This window comes from Callorhinus ursinus, unplaced genomic scaffold (assembly GCF_003265705.2).
Source record: "Callorhinus ursinus isolate GAN/ISIS: 27379988/994484 unplaced genomic scaffold, GSC_fseal_2.0 scaffold8, whole genome shotgun sequence".
NCBI lineage: Eukaryota > Metazoa > Chordata > Mammalia > Carnivora > Otariidae > Callorhinus > Callorhinus ursinus.
The window spans coordinates 49298215-49316803 of NW_027397070.1; the positions used below are offsets into that span (position 1 = coordinate 49298215).

General features: G+C 51.1%; 1 protein-coding gene across 8 annotated transcripts in view; it reads left to right on the forward strand.

Annotated features, from left to right (window-relative positions):
* The window catches only part of ADCK1 (aarF domain containing kinase 1), a 182600-nt gene that overhangs the window by 70575 nt on the left and 93436 nt on the right, over positions 1-18589 (forward strand). For all 8 annotated transcript variants that reach the window (XM_073895654.1, XM_073895653.1, XM_073895658.1 and 5 more), the window contains exon 4: positions 7135-7338. In XM_073895654.1, the coding sequence (XP_073751755.1) occupies positions 7135-7338 (204 nt within the window). The remainder of the gene's footprint in view (positions 1-7134; positions 7339-18589) is intronic.

The following is an 18589-nucleotide window of genomic DNA, read 5'->3' on the forward strand; positions in this document are numbered from 1 at the left end:
GTACTGAATATGTGAGATGGATCCTCAACACATCTTCACTGCACCTTTTTTGTAGAGCTCTCTCCTCTCCACTACTCTGTCCTGTGAACCCTAGTTGCTTTGGCTTTCCGGGACTCCCAGCTCCATCTCCTCAACTCAGGGAGTTCTCTAGGCACTTCCTGGGTTCCCTTTCCTGATGCTGGGCCTGGAAACTCTTAATGCAGTAAACTGGGACAATCATAGGGTTCACCTTGTTTGTTTCCCATTGCTCAGGAATCACTGTCCTTTGTTGCCTGGTGTCCAGTGCCTTAACAACCATTGTTTTATAAATCTGAAAAAAAATCAGCTGAACTTGTATGTTTGTAGAAGATGTTGAAGGAGGGATGATTAAAAAAAATTTCTTCCCCATTATTGACATAATACATACGAGTTTTAAGAAATTTGGAAAATACAGAAAAAGCTATGAAGAAGAAAAAATGCTCTTGTGATCTCACAGCCTACAGGTACCACTGTTTATATTTTATTACATTTCCTTTGGATCTTGATTTTTTGACTAGAAGAATTAATCAAAAATCTTTGTTTTGGGGTCTCTTCCTCTTTCATTGTCTCTCTCTTTGTTCCTATGTCGTGTGGGGTCTATATGTGTTTCTGTCTCTTTCCTCTTTGTGTCACAAACACCCCTAAATCCCACTGGAGATTACTGTACAGTTCTGGTGGGGAGCCTTGTTGATTCAGCCTGACTTTAGTACCTTTCTGCTGAGTTTGGAGGCCAAAGCCATGCTCCTGGGTATTTAGACATGAGTCAGGATTTGCCATCTTTGGGCCTTTGCTCCATCCCTCCCAATCAATAATTAATCAGCACTGAGTTGATCTTATTAGCTATTCACTGCCCCCTTCTCAAACCCCAAACCAAGCTGGCTAATAACAATGCTTTTAATTAATATGAGGCAGATTAAAACTCATTACAGCAAGGTTATTGGTAATGAGATAATCATAAGGTAAGTTATTGAGCTGGGAGTGAAAATGAAGTTGGAGGAGGGGCAGGGAGACCACACCAGCTGTTCCTACCCCATTTTGGCAGGGGCAGAAGGGGGAATGTCAGGCCTTTGCAGTGAGGACATGCAGCCACACACCCAGCCGGCCAGTGAAACCAGGTGCTTGGTAAAGACAGCACTTGGGTCAGTGAGCAGATGGGTGTTAGGGTAGTAGAAGTAGGCAGGCCTTTAGGGCAGAGAACATAAAGTCAGTGTATTTAGTAGAATAATGGTCTATTGCTATTTGCATTTCTTATGCATGGACACTTGCCATTTAGATGACAGAGCATGGAATTAGCTATTGTTCTTATTAGATTGTGGTCCAGACTTGTTAGTCTGAACAAAGTACAGGGAGTGGATGGGCCTGGAGTGTTCTTTTTTTTTTTTAATTTCATTTTTTCTGGGAACATTGGATTTCCCTCCAACCCCCATCTGTTTTGATTCACATATTGAGCACTGACTGTGTGCTGAGCCCTGTGCTGAACTCTTTTTTATGCTTGCTTCGTGTGACCATCCCAGTGACAGTTGCCATTGTTTTCCTCCTTTTACTGATGAAGAAAACAAAGCCCCAAAGTTAGGGAACTTGTGCAAGGTTATATGACAAGTAAGTAGCAAAGTAGGATTTGAACCCAGGGCTTTTTGATTCCAAAGTCAATGCTGTTAATAATTATGTTTTATGACTCTTGTTGTATTCAAGACTGACTACGGCTTTCATTGGCCTTTTAAATTGTATACATGTGATTCAGCTTCTGTGGCCACCCTGGTACCAGGCTGATGTTCTCTCCAGCACATGTCATACCTGGGAGCTACTGGGCAGCTACCTTTATTGCCTGCCCTTGGTGATTCCAGCTCATGGGTGCACGTCCACACGTCAGCCTGGATTGTAAGCTCCTTGCCCATGGAGACCATCCTCACAATGCTTGCATCCCCAACAATGCGTGTACATAGAGAAATTTAGTTCATGCCTGCCCCCTGGCACATGGTTGAACACAGCAACATCTTACCTTTTGCTGACTCTGGGACCTTGGGAATGTCACTGAACGTCTCAGATTATTTTGTCATCCTTAAAGACACATATTAAGATCCATTTTACAGAGATATTGGGCAGATTTAAAAACAGTAACAACCACCTATATTTTAGCTTTTATTGTAGCCCAGGAATAGCACTTAGAACAGGGCATTAAATAAATGATTATTTATTACAGTTGTTACTGATTTATAAGCCTGAGCTGTCTAGTATAGTAGCCACTAGCCACATGTGATGATTTAAATCTAAATTATTTAAAATTAAATAAGATGAAGAACTCAGTTCCTCTGTCACACTAGCCACATTTCAAGCGTCCAGTGACCCCTGGTAGCTGGTGGCCGCTGAGTTATTGGACAGTGCAGATGCAGAATATTTCTGTCACTGCAGTAGGCTCTGTTGGACGGAAGTGGTATCAACTAACTTTCATGGGCCTGCATGTCCTTCCTGGGGTCTAGGCCTATATAGGTGCAGTGCCCAAAGATGTATAGCATGCAGGACTAGATTCAGGGGAATGCCAAGGTCCAGAGGTTCTGGAAGCTTTGCCTTTTCATTGAGCGTACTCCTTGTCCGGGGGGAAGGTTCCTGGGGGGAGAGAACTGTGGGATCCCTATGGATAGTCCCTGCCACCAGCAGGTGCAGCCCCTTAAGGTATCAGATTAGGGAAGTGAATGCTGAAAGGGGGAGTTTTTACTAAGCTAGCAGTTTCTTGAAATTCTGAATTGGGACCTGCCTTCTGATTCCCGAGGACAGTGAAGCCCTCGGAGCTGGAGCTGAAAAGGAACCCTGGAGATCAGAGGCCCTACTCTGTTCAGCATTTGTGTCTTTTGGCCTTAAAAGAACATTTAGAAGTTTTTGGTGAGTGGCAATATCCCTCACCTGTGTGTGTGTGTGTGTGTGTGTGTGTGTGTGTGTGTGTGTGTGAGAGAGAGAGAGAGAGAGAGAGAGAGAGAGAGAGTTTATTTAGAAGCTGGTTGAAGGTGACTTTGGGGCTTCTTTAGCTAAAATATGGGTGCCATTTGCAGTAGATGCTGACTCAGCTTCATGGGTGGCCATTTTGTGAGTGTATAACCCATAGTCATCATCAATGTACGTTGATGGCGCATGCACAGCTTGCCCTGAGGTACACAGAGCATACAGGGGACACACATGGTCTCTGTCCCTATGGCTCATGTGCCAAGTGGCTGGTGAGTTGAGAGTCGACCAGCTTTCCTGGGCTTGTGTGATCAGAGAGGGCTCCCTGTATTGTGCACACAATGTCTTGAAGGTGACCATAACTTTGTGCCTAGAGATATCCTATGTAGGACTGGCTCCAGCCGCAGGTGAGGGGCAGTGGGCTGATGCTTTCATTCTTTCTTATTATTTATTTATTTTTTTTATCTTTCAACTAACATCATCTAGGCTGGTGCTTTCTGAGGGCTGCCAGTGGCAGAGACAAGTGCAGATATGAATCCAGTCTAAAGGAAATGGTGGAGTAGATCTTCAGCACACAGATACGTGTTGCTGTCTTGTCCTCTTGATCTGAAATGCCCTTCTTTTTGTCCTAATTTATTCAAATTTGATTTCAGGGACCAATCCTGTGTATCTATCAGGAGCCAGTCACACCAGTAATCTGACTGGGGAAAACGTTTTATTTTTTTAATTTCTGAGATCTTTATTTCATGCTGATTATCATGTAAGTAAACTGCAGAACACACACTGCATTAAAAAGTTCAGAATGGAATCCAGTCTTTTATTTATTTATTTATTGACTATTTATTACAGTTTTTATTTAAATTCCATTTAATTAACATACAGTGTAATATTAGAGTTAGGTGTACAATATAGTGATTCAACACTTCCGTACCTCACCCAGGGCTCATCACAGCAAGTGCGCTCCTTACTCCCCGTCACCTCTTTCTCCCATACTACTTTCTAGCTCCATCCATGTCGTTGCGAATAGCAGGATTTCATTCTCTTTTATGGCTGAGTAATATTCATATATATACATATATATATATCACATCTTCTTTATTCATTCATCATGGGCCGTTTCCATAATTTGGCTGGTGTAGATACTACTGCTATAAACACCGGGATGCATGTATCCCTTTGAAGTAGTATTTTTGTATGCTTTGGGTAAATACCTACTAGTGTGATTGCTGGATCATAGGGTAGCTCTAGTTTTAACTTTCGGAGGAACCTCCATACTGTTTTCCAGAGTGGCAGCACCAATTTGCATTCCCACCAACAGTGCAGGAGGGTTTAAGTGGGGAAAACTTAAAAGATTATTAACTGGTAAAAGTAAAAGGCCGATAACTCCTAAAAGGAGTAAAAGAAGATTCTAGGGTGGAGAAGTAGTAAACCCATAAAGCAGATGCTCCGTCTGGGGCTGAGGGGTAGTCAGCAAGGACAGACCTCAGCCGAGGGCTGCACACCTGGGAGGCTGAGGTGGAGGTCTGCCTCGTGGGGAGGAGACACACGGTGGAAGGCACAGTCCACGGGACCAGGCTGCTGGGTGGTGGTGGAATTTGCAGGAGGGTGTGGCCCAGAGCTACTGGATGGGAGCAGCCTGCTGGCTGGTCAGAACACTTGCTGGAGGGCGTGGGCCCGAGTTGGTCCATCAGAGGGGCCTACCTGGTAGTGGGGAAATTTAGTGAGGGTGGGCTGGTCTGGGAGGGCCACTGAAGGGCACACCCCAAACCACCGGCCTCCTGGCTGCTGAGCTAAAATGACACACTGGCACCAGGAAGAGAGCCCCTTTGCCCTGCTTTGGCCTCAGTGGCCCTCCAGAGCCAGCTGTTGACAAAGCCGGATAAGAAGCCATCTGACAGAGGAGAAACGACAATGTGCAGCCCCCGGGTCACAGCACAGGGCGGAGGAGGGTGGACTTGGAGCCTGGGGGCCATAGATCTGAGTACCACACACCCACCTGCCCTCCTGTGAGCCAAGCCTCGCCTCTAATTCCAGCCTCCTTGTTTCTTGCATCTGAGCCCCTGCGGTTCTCAGTGTGATCCTGGTGTTGCGAGTCATTCTCTGCGTGCGAGCGGCTCGGTCACGTCTTCCCATGTGCTGTGGCGGCGGGGGGGGCGGGCACGGAACCTGGCCTGCTGTCGTCCCAGTGAATACACAGTGGCTGAGGTCTTTACTGGGCAGGGAGGGGAAGGGGGTGTGTCCTCACCTCACCTTCCGGTCCTCTGCTTCCCTGTGGTCTTGACTCCAGAGCAGCTTTGACGTGGGGGCTGTGTGTGCCTCCCTGGGGGACAGGGCGGCTGGCTGCCGGCCGGATGTGGGCTGCAGTCGTGCTGTATCTCAGGGCTGATGGATTGTGGATGCCTGTCTGTTGCTTCTCATTTGGGCAGTGATTATGACCTCTCCTCCTCTGGGCTGGAATTTGGGGAATGATTATTTGAGCTCCAAGAAGTCATTTGTTCACACCAGCCTGGACCTTTGCTCTGGGAGGAAATGCCCAGTTCCGTGTTTGACCACGTGTGCCTTCTTTCTCACTTCCTTGAAACCAAGGCTTGAGCATGGCCTTGGCCAGCCACACCACTGATTTCCTGCCGTCTGCCACTGGTCTGCTGAGTCCCCAGCTCCAAAGTCTTAAAGAGAATCCACCCCTTTCCTACAATCCTTTGACCCATCTAAGAGCACGCTCTCTCTCTTAATTTCTTAGGATTAATGTCCTTCTTCCTGGTCCTCCTGTCAGGGAAAAAAAAGATTGTGCGTGGCCCAGCTTGGACCAGGTATTTGCGTCCAGGCTGGAGGACTCTGCCCAGGTGGATGGAGCATGTGTGTATAGGGTTCCCCGAGAGTGCAATGGGGTGGGAAGCAGAGGCAGTGGGAAGCGGATGCCCACAGGGGCCTCAGGACAGCTCCCAGCGCTGGAGTCTGGGGCATCTCCTCTGCTGTGGTGGGGCAGGGCAGATGGGCTCCCTGGCTGCTGGGACAAGGGTGTTGGGGACTGTGGTGTTATCTTCTTAATTTCTAAAGGAACAGTTTTCTGTGTGGTTCACTTGGCAACTAATTGTATAGGATCTTTAACTGTTTCTTCCATCGTTGTTGCCAAAAGTTATTTAATTCCTCAGGTGGTTTATTGCCTCCAATATGTGCTTAATTATGTCAGCATCTTCTATAACACTTAAGAGAGTGTAAGTCCATCGTAGATGTTTACCCCCTCTTGGTTGATTTTGTGGGTGGAAGAGGTTCCCACAGGGTACTGGACTCCCTTTCGTTCTGTCTGTGCCCATGGCCCTGTCCTGCCTCAGAAGCTGTAGCTCCAGGAAGGCAGGACCCTCACAGTTCCAAGACCCTTGGCTGAGCTGGAGTGATACGTGGGGGATATACAGCCTGGAGCCTAAGGGGGGCCATCTCCCAGCTCTGGAAGGACAGAGGGCATCAGGCTGCAAGTTAAGGCTGCCCTGTCCCAGGCGACCCACCCAGCTGCCTGTTCCATGCACCTGACATTTCCCAGTAAACTTTTCTTCCAGTTAAGAGGAGATCCTTGTGAAAGTGTGCTGAGTTAAAAGAGCCTCAGGTTTGGAGCATTTTCTAGACCTCCTTTGATCTTTATGAGCTATTTCTTCCTAAGCACAACATCTGAGTTTCTTATTTTTAAAGATGCCAGTACCTGACTCCCTGAGCTGCTGTGAGGATTCAAAGAAATGATGCACATGACCATGTTTTAGAAACTGTAGACCTTTAAGCAGATAGTGTTATTAGTGTATCTGAGGCTTGGGTGGCACGTACTTTTACTCTGTGTACCCTCAACTGAATCATTAGTAGATTAGATTTGGTTAAAAGCCTTGAACAAGTGCTCTGGTTCCTGGGCCGGGTGACTTCTGATGGGAAGAAGACCAGAAGCATGGGGGTATCGGGTGTCTGAGGAGCCTGGCCTCAGGCTGAGGCTAGAATCGACTGCTCTACGTCCCAGGACTGAAGGAAAGCACCGAAGCAGAAGGCGAGTGAAGGGGTGTGTGTGTGTGTGTGTGTGTGTGTGTGTACACGTACTCTGGGGAGCGAATCAGCATTTTCCAGCAGAGGGGGCAGGAAGAGGGAACGATGCCCAGTGGACAGTGGGCGCTCACACCTCTCTGGCGCTGGCCTGTCTCCCTGCAGGTGCACCTCCGTTCTGCCAGGCGTCTCTGTGAGCTGTGCTGTGCCAACCGGGGCACTTTCATCAAGGTGGGCCAGCACCTGGGGGCCCTGGACTACCTGCTGCCGGAGGAGTACACCAGCACGCTGAAGGTGCTCCACAGCCAGGCCCCGCGGAGCAGCATACAAGAGGTCCGCCAGGTCATCCGCGAAGACCTGGGCCAGGAGGTAGGTAGCTGCCAGGGCCAGGACAGCTGGGTCCTGGGCTGCCGTGCTTCTCGAAGGCCCTGGCAGAGCTCTCGCTGCTGGGGGGCTGGGGCTCCACCGCTGGAGTGGAAATGTACTTCCCGGCAACTCTCAGTAGTGAAATCAAAGGGGTTACAAGGCGCCTCAGTGGCCCTCCGTAAAAAAGATGACTTGAACCATCTGAAATAGTTGATATGCGATTGCTGTTGTTCTGCAATGTATTGGGATTCATAGGGTCCAACCTAATAACATCTGTCAATTATTGAGGGTTTACCATGTGAGAACAGCTATACTGTGTCCCCTGCATTATCTCACCTCCTCCTCAGGGTAAACGTGGGAGGTAGGTACTGTTATTTACCCCATTTTGCAGATGAGGGTTAAAGGCTTAGGTGGAGGAGATTCAGCGAAGGGTAAACCCAATTTAGGGCTGGAGGCCAGGAGGAGCTGGGTTCGGATGGAGGGACCCCAGGCGGAGGGCACAGGATTGGCACGGCACAGGCCTGTGCGTGGCTTTGCTTCTTGCCAAGACTATGGGCCTCCTGCTTCCTATAGCACGAGATTCACCCCCAAATTAAAACTAAGTAAATCACTGTAATAACAGTGCGAAGTGCATCATTGCTGGCATGTGGCAGCTCAGTGGGGGCGGATGCAAGGGAAGGAAGACAGCAGATTAACCCTTGGAGGCCGGCTTGTCTGTGGAGAGCCGGAGGGGGAGGCGAGAGCTGGTTAGTGGCCCCCTCTAAGTCAGAGTGGAGTGAGATGAGAAGTTTGGGGTGTCAGCTTCATGGTGGGGCCCACCCAGCTGGCCAAAGGATGTTTGGGGTTAAAAGATTTCATCTGCATCTTCAGGGCCTCTTCTCTAGTCCCCCTGGCCATGTAGTCCTGAGCTTGTCTCAGGGCCTCAGAGAAGGGAGGCTAATGTCAAGGTCATGGTTCTGAGGGGGCGTCCTTCACAGCTGGGAAGCTCAGCAACCTCTGGTTTCTTAACCCAGCCCCCACAGGTGCACAATTGAAATCTTTGCTCTCCCCCTGCTTCCTCCTCCCTCCCGGGAAGATGGCATTTGTTCTCTGGTGACACACTTTCTCAGTCTGTGGGTGGAGGGAGGGGAAAGGGGCTGCGTGGGAAGCAGGGTAGGTGGGTGTGGGGGTGTGAGGGCGGGGAAAGTCACTCACTCTGCACTTCCCTCCTCCTCCCGCCTCTCCCATGACACTGATGGGGAGCAGCTCTCCCCACCAGGAAGAGGTCTGAGCGGATCCCACTGATTGTGGGCTCCACACCGGCCCTGGGACCCTCCGTGGAAAGCTCTGTTTCATCCCTGGTTTCAGGAATGTGGTTAAAGGGAGCTGAGACTGTCATGTATCACCATCTGTTGGCTGGGTTCAAGTTCTTGGATGGGCTCTGAAGACCCCTGGAGCTCAAAGACTGCGTAGCTGCCCCTAAATCTTAGACTGAAAGAGCAGGGAGGGTGGCTAGAGGGAGCTCGAGGCTGGTGTGTTGGGGCTGCACTGGTTGATTGCATCTATGCCTCTTGAGGACCCTTCCCATCAGCAGAGGCCTTACAGGGTCACTGGTGTCCTCACACCAGTCCCTGTCCCACGCAGATGGGGCTGGCCCTGAGGGGTGTCCCCAGCAGGGTGTGGGAGATGGGAGTGAGCTTGCATCTCTCCTGAGCCCCGTGATTTGCATGTAGCTCTGAATCCGTGCGAATCCCTGTACAACAGCCAGTGCAGTCAGCGTGGAGGGAGAGCGAGTAAAGGGGCACTGTCATGGCATAGGGGTATGTGTGGCTGGGGTGGGGGTGGGGCCGCAAAGCTAAGGGAGAAGGGTGTGAGTGACAGGATGAGACCTCGGATCTTCTGACTGCCAGGCTAGTGCTTTGTCTCCTATGTAACAGAGCTCCTGTTTGGCAGAAATCGTTTGGAAATCTATTTTCTGTGTCTGTATATCTGTGTCTTGGAAGTTTCTCAGCTAATATTACCAGAAAGAAGCTTGCTTTTTTTCCTTTTATTTTAAATGCTAGGCTTAAGTCTTGAAAGGATCTGGAAAGCAGGTAGCAGCCCGAACTCTAGGAGGTGGGGTCATTTCTGGTGACTCCAAAGTGACCTGGGTCTGGAGAGGGTTGGAAATGGTCTCCGCCTTGGTGCGCTAACTGCCCTTGGGACTATAGGTCAAGGTGCAGTGCCGACCATAGCCAGCAGATGGCGCCGGAGCTTGAGCGTCAGGGAAGGATGCTGAAGACTTGGCCCTTTCCAGGGGAGCCCTGACTGGCTGAGACTTGAGTTCTTTCTTCTCCTGGTCATGGTTCATGCTGTGGAAGGAGCCCAGGCTGACACCTTTGCACCCTGAATGGGGCAAACATAGGCCTAAGCCATGAGGCTATTGACCCCCTTGGTCCCCAGGAGTTCTTGGCTCCCTGCTGGAGGACCTGGCAGGATTCTGATCACCAACCCATCCTTACACATTCCTCTTCTGGACTAGGAGTCCTCAGAGGCCCCCTGCAGGCATGAGCAGCCTGTAGTTCTGTGTTTTGGTACCTGTTCGTTCATTTTCCTTTCCTTCTCTCTCGTAGTCCAAGCAGCTAGTATTTAGTGAGGAAGGCACAGTGCTAGAAGCTTTGGGTTTAGCCAAGGTTGGGTAAGACCTCATTCCAGCCCTTGTAGTGTGGGGTCATTGGGAGGTACACATCACTGTGATAGCTGGCAATGTACATGCCCACAGGGTTTACAGGAAAGAGAGAGGGAGACAGATGGGGAGAGAGGTTACTTTTGGGTGGGTGGAGGCTGTCTGAAGCTGATGGCATCTGACCCAGGCTCTCAGGGATGGCTGGGATTGGAGGAAGCAGAGGGACTTCTGATTGGTGAGATGGGCTAAGCAAAGGTATAGGCACCGGAAAGCATAAAGTACAGAGATTGTGTGGTGATAGTCTTGTTAACTAGCAAATGGGGTTCAGGTTGGTGAATAGTGGAGCTGAGATTGCAAAGTTGGTGCCGAGGTCACACTATGAAGGGCCTCGAATGTTTTTTTCATAACATGAGCCTGAGGGAGAGGGGAACTTGGAGAGGGACTCAAGCAAAGGAGGATGGGGTGGGGCAGATTTTCTTAGTGAGGTGGGAGATGAGGTCATCTTTCCCAGGTGGGGAAAGGGAAGGTGGGAGGTTTGAGGTGGGTAGAAAGCTTGGGAAGGGGAGTTATAGTGGGACTTAGGAAGAGATGATAGAATTGTCAGCTGCACTGGTACAGTTATCGGTGGTCATGGACCTCCTCACATCCCTCCTCCCACCCCCCTCCTTAACACACACACACACACACATACACACACACAGAGTCTGATCTCATTACAGTATATTTCAGCAAATGATCCAGTTTTGTTTTTTGTTTTGGAATATACTTGAATCAGATTAAGGTTCTTTCTAGCTCTAAAATTGTATGAGAAACTGAAGGAAATGAGGTCAGCTGCCAGAGTGATGCACAGAAATACCTTTGTTAGGGGCACCGCTTGTACTGGTGTTGGGAGATTGGGGTTCGGCTTGTGTACTCTGAAATATGTTTTTTTTTTTTAAACTGCAGTATTTTATTAATTTCTGACTCTTTCTAAATTATTTATTTATTTTAGAGAGAGAGAGAGTGTGTGTGCACATGTGCAGGGGGGAGGGGCAGAATGAGAGAGGATCTCAAGCAGACTCCACACTGAGTGTGGAGCCCAATGTGGGGCTTGATCTCAAGACCCTGAGATCACAATCTGAGCTGAAACCAAGGGTTAGATGCTTGACCGACTGTGCCACCCGGATTCCCCTCTGAAACATGATTTATCATATCAGTTTTTTACCCCTGAGCTCCCACAGGGTGGGGATCTAGACTTGAACTTGTTCTGTAACTTCCTATAGTACCCAGGGACACATGCTGTGTGTCACAGGAGATCCATGTTCTTGATGGATCATCTGACCAGAGTGGCCATTGGAACATGGAAGAGAACCACTGTGCATCAAGTGGGTGAATGGTTGTGGTTTCTTATGGACCTACAGGTACAGGTGGAGGGTAACATTCTTGTCTTGCTTTAAAGGCTCAAGGTATAAACAAAAGTTCAGGAAAGAGATAAAGAAACTTTTCCCCCAGGAACCTCTGTCATTTATTAAGCTTGAGTGGGGGGTGGCAGAGAGAAGGCACTCTTGGCTTGAGGACCAGCAGGACCAGAAGTGGAAGGCAGGGAGGTGAGGTAGGAGAATGCCTGGCCCATATGAGGGCTTCCTGGTGGTGGGGGCACCAGGTGGGGGCAGTGCAGACCCTGGACAGAGGTTGGAGCAGGGGCTTCCATTGAGGCCTCAGGGCTGGGTGAGGGGGCTCTGGGCATGGATGGGGGATGGCAAACTCTGGGCTGATCCTCGTCATTTCTGAATGCCTGCATGTAGGACCTCTGCTGGTACATGGAGAACTGTGGGAAAAGCAGGAAAAGGCACCCCCTCTGGGCACCCCTTCCTGCAGGTGGCAGCTCTGCCAGGGCTGGATTTCCTTCTTCTATTAGTCAGGGTTCTCCAGAGAAACAGAGTCAATAGGGTGTGTGTGTGTGTGTGTGTATGTGTAAAATAAGTAAAAAGAGATTGACTGGTTTTAAGGAATTGGCTTATGCAATTGTGGAGGCTGGTAAATCTTGCATCTTTGGTGCGAGTGAGGAGGCATTTGGTTGGAGATCCAGGAAGAGCCGATATTGCAGTTTGAGTCTAAAGACCATCTGCTGGCAGAATTCCCTGTTGCTCCAGGAGGTCAGTCTTGTTCTAGGCAGGCCTTCAACTGATTGGATGAGGCCCACCCACCTTATAGAGGGCCGTCTGCTTGACTCTAAGTCTACTGATTTTTTTTCAAAGATTTTATGTATTTATTTGACAGAGAGAGATACAGCGAAAGAGGGAACACAAGCAGGGGGGGTGGGAGAGGGAGAAGCAGGCTTCCCGCCGAGCTGGGAGCCTGATGTGGGGCTCGATCCCAGGACCCTGGGATCATGACCTGAGCCGAAGGCAGACGCTTAACAACTGAGCCACCAAGGCGCCCCCAAAGTCTACTGATTTTTTTTAAATGTCCCGCTGACCCTCTTCCCTCTCGTGCTCTCTATCTCTCATTCTCTCTCTCTCAAATAAATAAATAAAATCTTTAAAAAAATGTTTTATTTATTCATGAGAGTCAGAGAGAGAGAGAGAGAGAGAGAGAGAGGCAGAGACAGAGAGAGAAGCAGCCTCCCCACCTAGCAGGGAGCCTGATGCGGGACTCAATCCCAGGACCCTGGGATCATGACCTGAGCCGAAGGCAGACGCTTAACCATCTGAGCCACCCAGGTGCCCCAAAGTCTACTGATTTTTAAAAAAGATTTATTTATTTATTTTAGAGGGAGAGAGAGTGTATGTGCACGTGAGTGGGGGTGGGGGCAGAGAGAGACTCCTCAGGCAGTCTCCCTGCTGAGCGCAGAGCCCGATGCGGGGCTTGGTCTCAAGACCCATGAGATCATGACCCATGAGATCATGACCTCAGCCGAAACCAAGAATCGGATGCTTAACTGACTGAGCCACCCGGGTCCCCCAAAAGTCTACTGATTTAAATGTAAATCTCATTCAAAAACATTCTTAGAGAGACATTAAAGTCTGACCATGTGTCTGGGCACCATGGCTCAGCCAAGTTGACACATAAAATTATCCCTCATGGTTCCCACCTGGCCCTCAGTCAGGACTATACATCTGTACCCTTGGTCCTGACAGTCGAGCTTCCTACTAAGACTTGGAGGTGGGCAGGAGCTAAACTGCCTGCTGTTGTGTTGGCTGTGTGACCTTGGGCGTGCTACTTATCTTCTCTGTCTCTCATTTTCCTCATCTGTAAAATGGGGATACTGACAGTACGTGCTGCACAGGCTGACTGTGGGATTAAATGAATTAACGGCCGTGGAGTGTGTGGAGCCTGTAGGCGAAGAGCAAATGGCCAGCATATGTTAGGATCATTCCAGTGTTACGCTGGATGCTTTATGCGTGCGAGGAACCCAGATTCTGAGAGACTTGTAAATGGCAGAGTTGGATCTTTAACCAGGTTTTCTGGTAGCTGGTACGGCTCTCTGTCCCAGATACTGCTTTGCTAGTAGAATCTTCCTTTCTCTTCCCTGATCAGTACCCAAGGAAGTGTCAGCCCCTTCCCTCTGCTGCCTTGGGAGCCTGTCCCCTGGGCTTCTTAAGTACTGCCCTGTGACCCCCACCTTGGGGGCGTACGGCAGCTCAGCCAGGCCGCGGTCAACCAGAGCAGTGTCCTCAGGCCATCAGCAGCAGTTGCTTTGTGCTCTCGGTGTCTAGAGCTGACTCCCTGGACGAGGGGTTGAGGGCAGCCCTGGAGGCCCAGGGTCACGAGCTGGTGGCTGTGCTGTGTTCAGGACCCAGCCCTCCTCCTTGCAGGATGGCAGCAGGACTCGGCTTCCCTCGTCCTGCAGGAGCTGGGTGTGGGCATAGGTGGGGACAGACATGCGCTGGGGTGGACGGGGGTGAGGGACACGGGTAGGGCAGACGGGCCAGAGGAGCCGATTCTACCGGGGCCCCATGGCTGGCAGAAGACTTGCCCTCCCTGGTGACACATGCCTCCATCTCTTATTCCTTGCAGCCTTCTTTCCAGGGCTGCTCCAGCTTCTCCCTGCCCTTCTCTTAGGTACGCACATTTATTGCACGTGCCCCTGTGCCCGGTGGTGTGCCGGCCCCTGGGCGTCCCTGCGCCCCGGAGCTCTTGTCCTGTCCTCGCACCTTGGCAGGCGCCTGGCTGAGGCCAGCTCACCCTTCACCACCCGTGCTGTTCCGCTGGCCTGGAGCTGAGGACCACCTGGCGGGCTTCGGCTGTCTTTAGATCTGCTTCCCTTGGTCCTCAGCACAACCTTTGTTCTGGCTTCTGGTTCCCCGAGACGGCTGCCGTGTGAGCATTCTGGGAGTGGAACAGAACGAGCTGGCGGCCGCAAAGCTGTGTGTGGGGAGGGCTGGGGGGCAAGAGAGAATCACCTCCCCCGGGCTTCCCAGCAGCTCTCAATAAAAAACACATTTATATTAAAAACATAATGAAGAATAAAAAAACATTTCCCCCCCAATCATACTGAACATCAAAAGGAGATTTTTATCAATTATGGGAGAGAGATTTTGGCCATAAAATGGTAATTTAATGAGTAGGAGAAGGATGGCGGGAAGCATTAATGTCAGCCGGGACGGATGGTGTGCCATTAGTCACCAGGGGAGAGACTGAGGCGTCCTCCTGGCCCCTGCCTCCACCCTGCGCAGCCGCCCTGCCCCAGCCCTGCGAGGCCTCCTCCTTGGGGGCTCTGCTCCATCTCCAGGGCACCTTCGGTCCACTGTTCCATAGCTTCTGCATGGCCCTCACCTAGCCTGGGCCATGTCCCTCTCGTGCCTGTGGAACGGAGCCCCCCAGAGAGCAGGTCGGGCTGCTCCCCACTTTCTTCCCAGCCTCACCCCCTGCTCCGGTGACACCCTGGGCACGTGGGGGTTCGCTCCACGCACCCCAGGCCTGTCTTCCCACTTCCGCTTCTTAACTCAGCAGGTCCTTTCTCATCCTTTGAGCTCCGGGTCTGATGACACCAGCACACGCACGTACACACACAGTCTGAACGCTTGCTGGGTGTCGGGCACCGTCTCAGAAGTTCTGCACGGATCAACTTCTCACTAAGACCCTCTGAGATCAGTCCTGCCGTTATTTTACAGATGGGAAACCGAGGTCTGGTTTCCAGTAAAATTGTACCCTTGGCTCCTCACACACCCCCCAGTCAGGATTTGTGGCTCTTTTGTGTCTCCCCTGGGTACTTTCTGTCTCTGTCACAGCTCTTATGCAGTTATTTGTTGCATTAAGGTTGGTTGCTTTTCTATCTTGAACCTCGTACGGGGCCTAGTGTGGGCTCTGCACATAGTAAGTGTTATTAAGTGTGGTTGCGCTGAATTACAGAATGACTTTGAGTGCCCCTGTCCCCTTGAAGCCTTCACTGACCTCCTCACCCAGGTTGGACCGTGAGTCCAGAGCACTTGGTTTGACCTCTTGCGTCTGGTCATTTCAGTGCTGGGTTTACGTTCCTGGGGTGGGTGGTCTCCTCCTGCTCTTCTTGGGGTTCTCTTGGAGCACTGCCCAGTGCCTGGCACACCAGAAGAGCTCACTAATGGGTTGTTACCTGCGCGGAGACACTCTGACACAGGATGTCATGGCATGGTGTGATGAGTCCTGGAGTCCTTGGGGGTGGCCAGCTCTGCTCCTGCCTCGGTCTCGCTTCCATAGTCCCCTGGGGTGTTCCTGTAGGAGCCCGTGGAGGGCTGGGTGAGGGTGTGTCTGGGGCTGTCTCAACTATGGGCTGAGGGCAAGGGCAGGATCTGGCTTCTGGAAAGAACAGAAGGGTCATTTCTGAGGTGGTATGGCATAATGGTTAATCAGATAGGCTTTGGAGTCAGAGAGCCTTGCACGAATCCCAAATGCTACCAGATTTTCACTGTGTCATTAGTTCTTTCTGAGCCTTAGTTCCCTTGTCTGTAAACAGGGATGCTGACAGAACCTCTGCACTAATAGGGCCGTGATGAGGATGGAGAGCTAGGGCCCATCTGGGCTGCACAGTGAATCCTGGCAGCTGTTAGCTCTGGTTGTCACGTGCAGAGCTCCTGTGAGGACAAAATGAAGCGGGCACACTGGGACCCTCAATTGTATTCAGCACCCCACCGTGCCTGGATCTTCCTGGGGGTTGACAAACACTGGCTTTTCTTGTTTGGCTTTTGTCATTCAGTGGCAGGTGCCTTAGGCAAAAGTTACCCAAGAGAATCACTAACTCTTGGGTTGTGATGGTTTAGAAATCACCTCATTCAAGGCCCGTGTTTCACAGGTGAGGAAACTGAGGCTCAGAGAGGGAAGTCACTGGTCCAGAGTGGCACAACTGGGTGGTGGTGGAAGCAGAACTCGTACCCAGGTCTCTTGACTCCCAATCCAGTGCTCATCCTCCTGTTGAGGGCTGGGAGCTTGCTGCCTAGAGTGAGAAGGCCAACGTTCAGAGACACAGCTGGTCTTGCTGCCAAAGAAACCCAGAGGGGCTCCGTGGCTTTCGCCCTCCATGGGACTTTGTGACCTCCTATGGACTTTGAGGAAGCCCTGTTTTCATAAGTTCATCCCTCACGGTGCAAGGATTCTGGGTGTTCTTTGTATCCTTTGGCCAGCCCTCCCACTTGCCAGTGGTTTGGGATGATTAGACCCATGTGCTCACCGTTCACTTTCAATCTGCAGACCAGGCTTATGGCACATCCCCCGCTCTTTGGGGGTCTAACCTGTAGGGTGGTGCCCAAGCCCATACCCTCTGCTTAGCTGCTGCGTTGGGCTCGCTTGCTGGAGAAAGTGTCTCAGCTGATGGTGGCCCCATTCACAGACTCTGGAAGGTCAGGGCCCACCACCCACTGCTTCGCTCACTCAGAAAATACAGATTTGTTGAGCAGCCGATAGGTACTTACCTCTGTGCCAGTGCTGTGGGGGATATAGAATATGTCAAAGCCACGTCCCTCCCTCTTCAAGCGGGGCAGACAGAACAATTCACAGAGGAAGTAATTATAGAGAACAATTAAGCACTCAGCTGTGGGGCTGATGCAGGGAAAGTACAGGGGGAAGTTCAGAAGAGGGCTCTTGGAGGAGGTGGCCCTCGGAGGATGAGGCCGACTGAAGGAGCGAAAGCACGAGGCCACTGGAGGCTGGCGGTGGGGATGGCTACACGATGCCCGGGAGCAGAGCCGCGGGGCTGGGTGGCAAGGGCCCCGCGGCTGGGCCGTGTTAGATTGCGAGGACTGCTCTAACAAAGCTCCGTGGACCGGTGGCTCAAACACCAGAAATCTGTTGTCTCAGCTCTGGTGGGCAGGAGTCCGAGACCCAGGTGCCGGCGGGGCTGGTGCAGCCGAGGCTGTGAGGGGGAGTCTGCTCCCAGCCTCCCCTCTAGCTTCTCGTGGTTTGCTGGCCATCTTCGTCCTTCCTTGGCCTGTAGAAGTGCTACCCTGATCTCTGCCTTCACACTCGCCTGGCGCGCTTCCTGTGTGCACATCTGTCTCTGTGTCCAAATGGCCCCCTTTCATAAGGACACCGTCATATTGGCTTAGTGTGCTCCCCCACCCCCTATGCCAGGGTGACTTCATCTTAACTAATTGCATCTGCAATGACACTTTCCAAGTAAGATCATATTCTGAAGGTTAGGTGCTGGAGGTTGTGACCCCAACATATGAGTGTTTGGGGGCCACAGTTCAAGCTCGAGCAGGTGAGGGCATTAGCGCTTTTGTAGTCTTGAGGATCGGAACCCCAGCTGGAACAAGCTGAGGCAGGAGGGAAGACTTCCTGTGTCCTGTGACCATGCTTTGGGAAGGGATGGGGTTGAGTAGGGCTTTTGGGGTGCTCTTCCAGGACTCCCCTCTGTCTCTCATGTTCTTCCTGCAGGTCAGCTTCATTCATGGCTGGTTTCCTGCATGAGCCTTTGGCATCCCTCAGCCTCACCTCTTCCCAGGTCTTTCCCCAGCAGGGCCTCCCCCACCCCCATCCCAACTCCACTTTCCTTTTATGAAATTCCAGATCAGGACTCTGCCCAACTGAGCCTAAGTCAGGTGTTGTACTGGGTTGAATGGTGTCCCCTGCACTCCTCCACCCCATTCCTCTCTGCCTAGAACCTGAGAACGTGAAATGAGGTGTTTGCAGCTGTAATTCGGTAATTTAAGGAGTTTATAGTGGATTGGGGTGGGCCCTCCATCCAGGGCCTGGCGGCCTTGCAAGGAGGTGGCAGTAGAGATTCAAGGGATGCAGCTGCAAACTAAGGAACTGCCAAGATTGCTGGCAGCCACTGGAAATTAGGAAGAGCCAGGAAGACTCCTCCCGGGGTCCTTCAGAGGGCACGCAGGCCTGCCAGCACCTTGATTTGAGACTGCTAGCCCCCAGAACTGGGAGGCCATACATTTCTGTTGTTTTAAGCACCCGTTAGCAGTGATTTGTTATGGTCGCCCAGGGAAACAAATACCAACGTCCAGTCCCTGACCAATTGCAGAGGTTGGAGGAGGTGGGGTCTGTCAGAACATGTCATCCTCTTGTTTAAACCCTAAGGTGATGGGTGAGGTGGGGTGGGAAGCAGCAAGGCAGAACATGGCATAAAAGACGTTCATGCCAGCGGATGATAATATCGTGAGAGTTTCTGTTTGGTACTTGCCAGGTAGTACACATTGGCTGGAT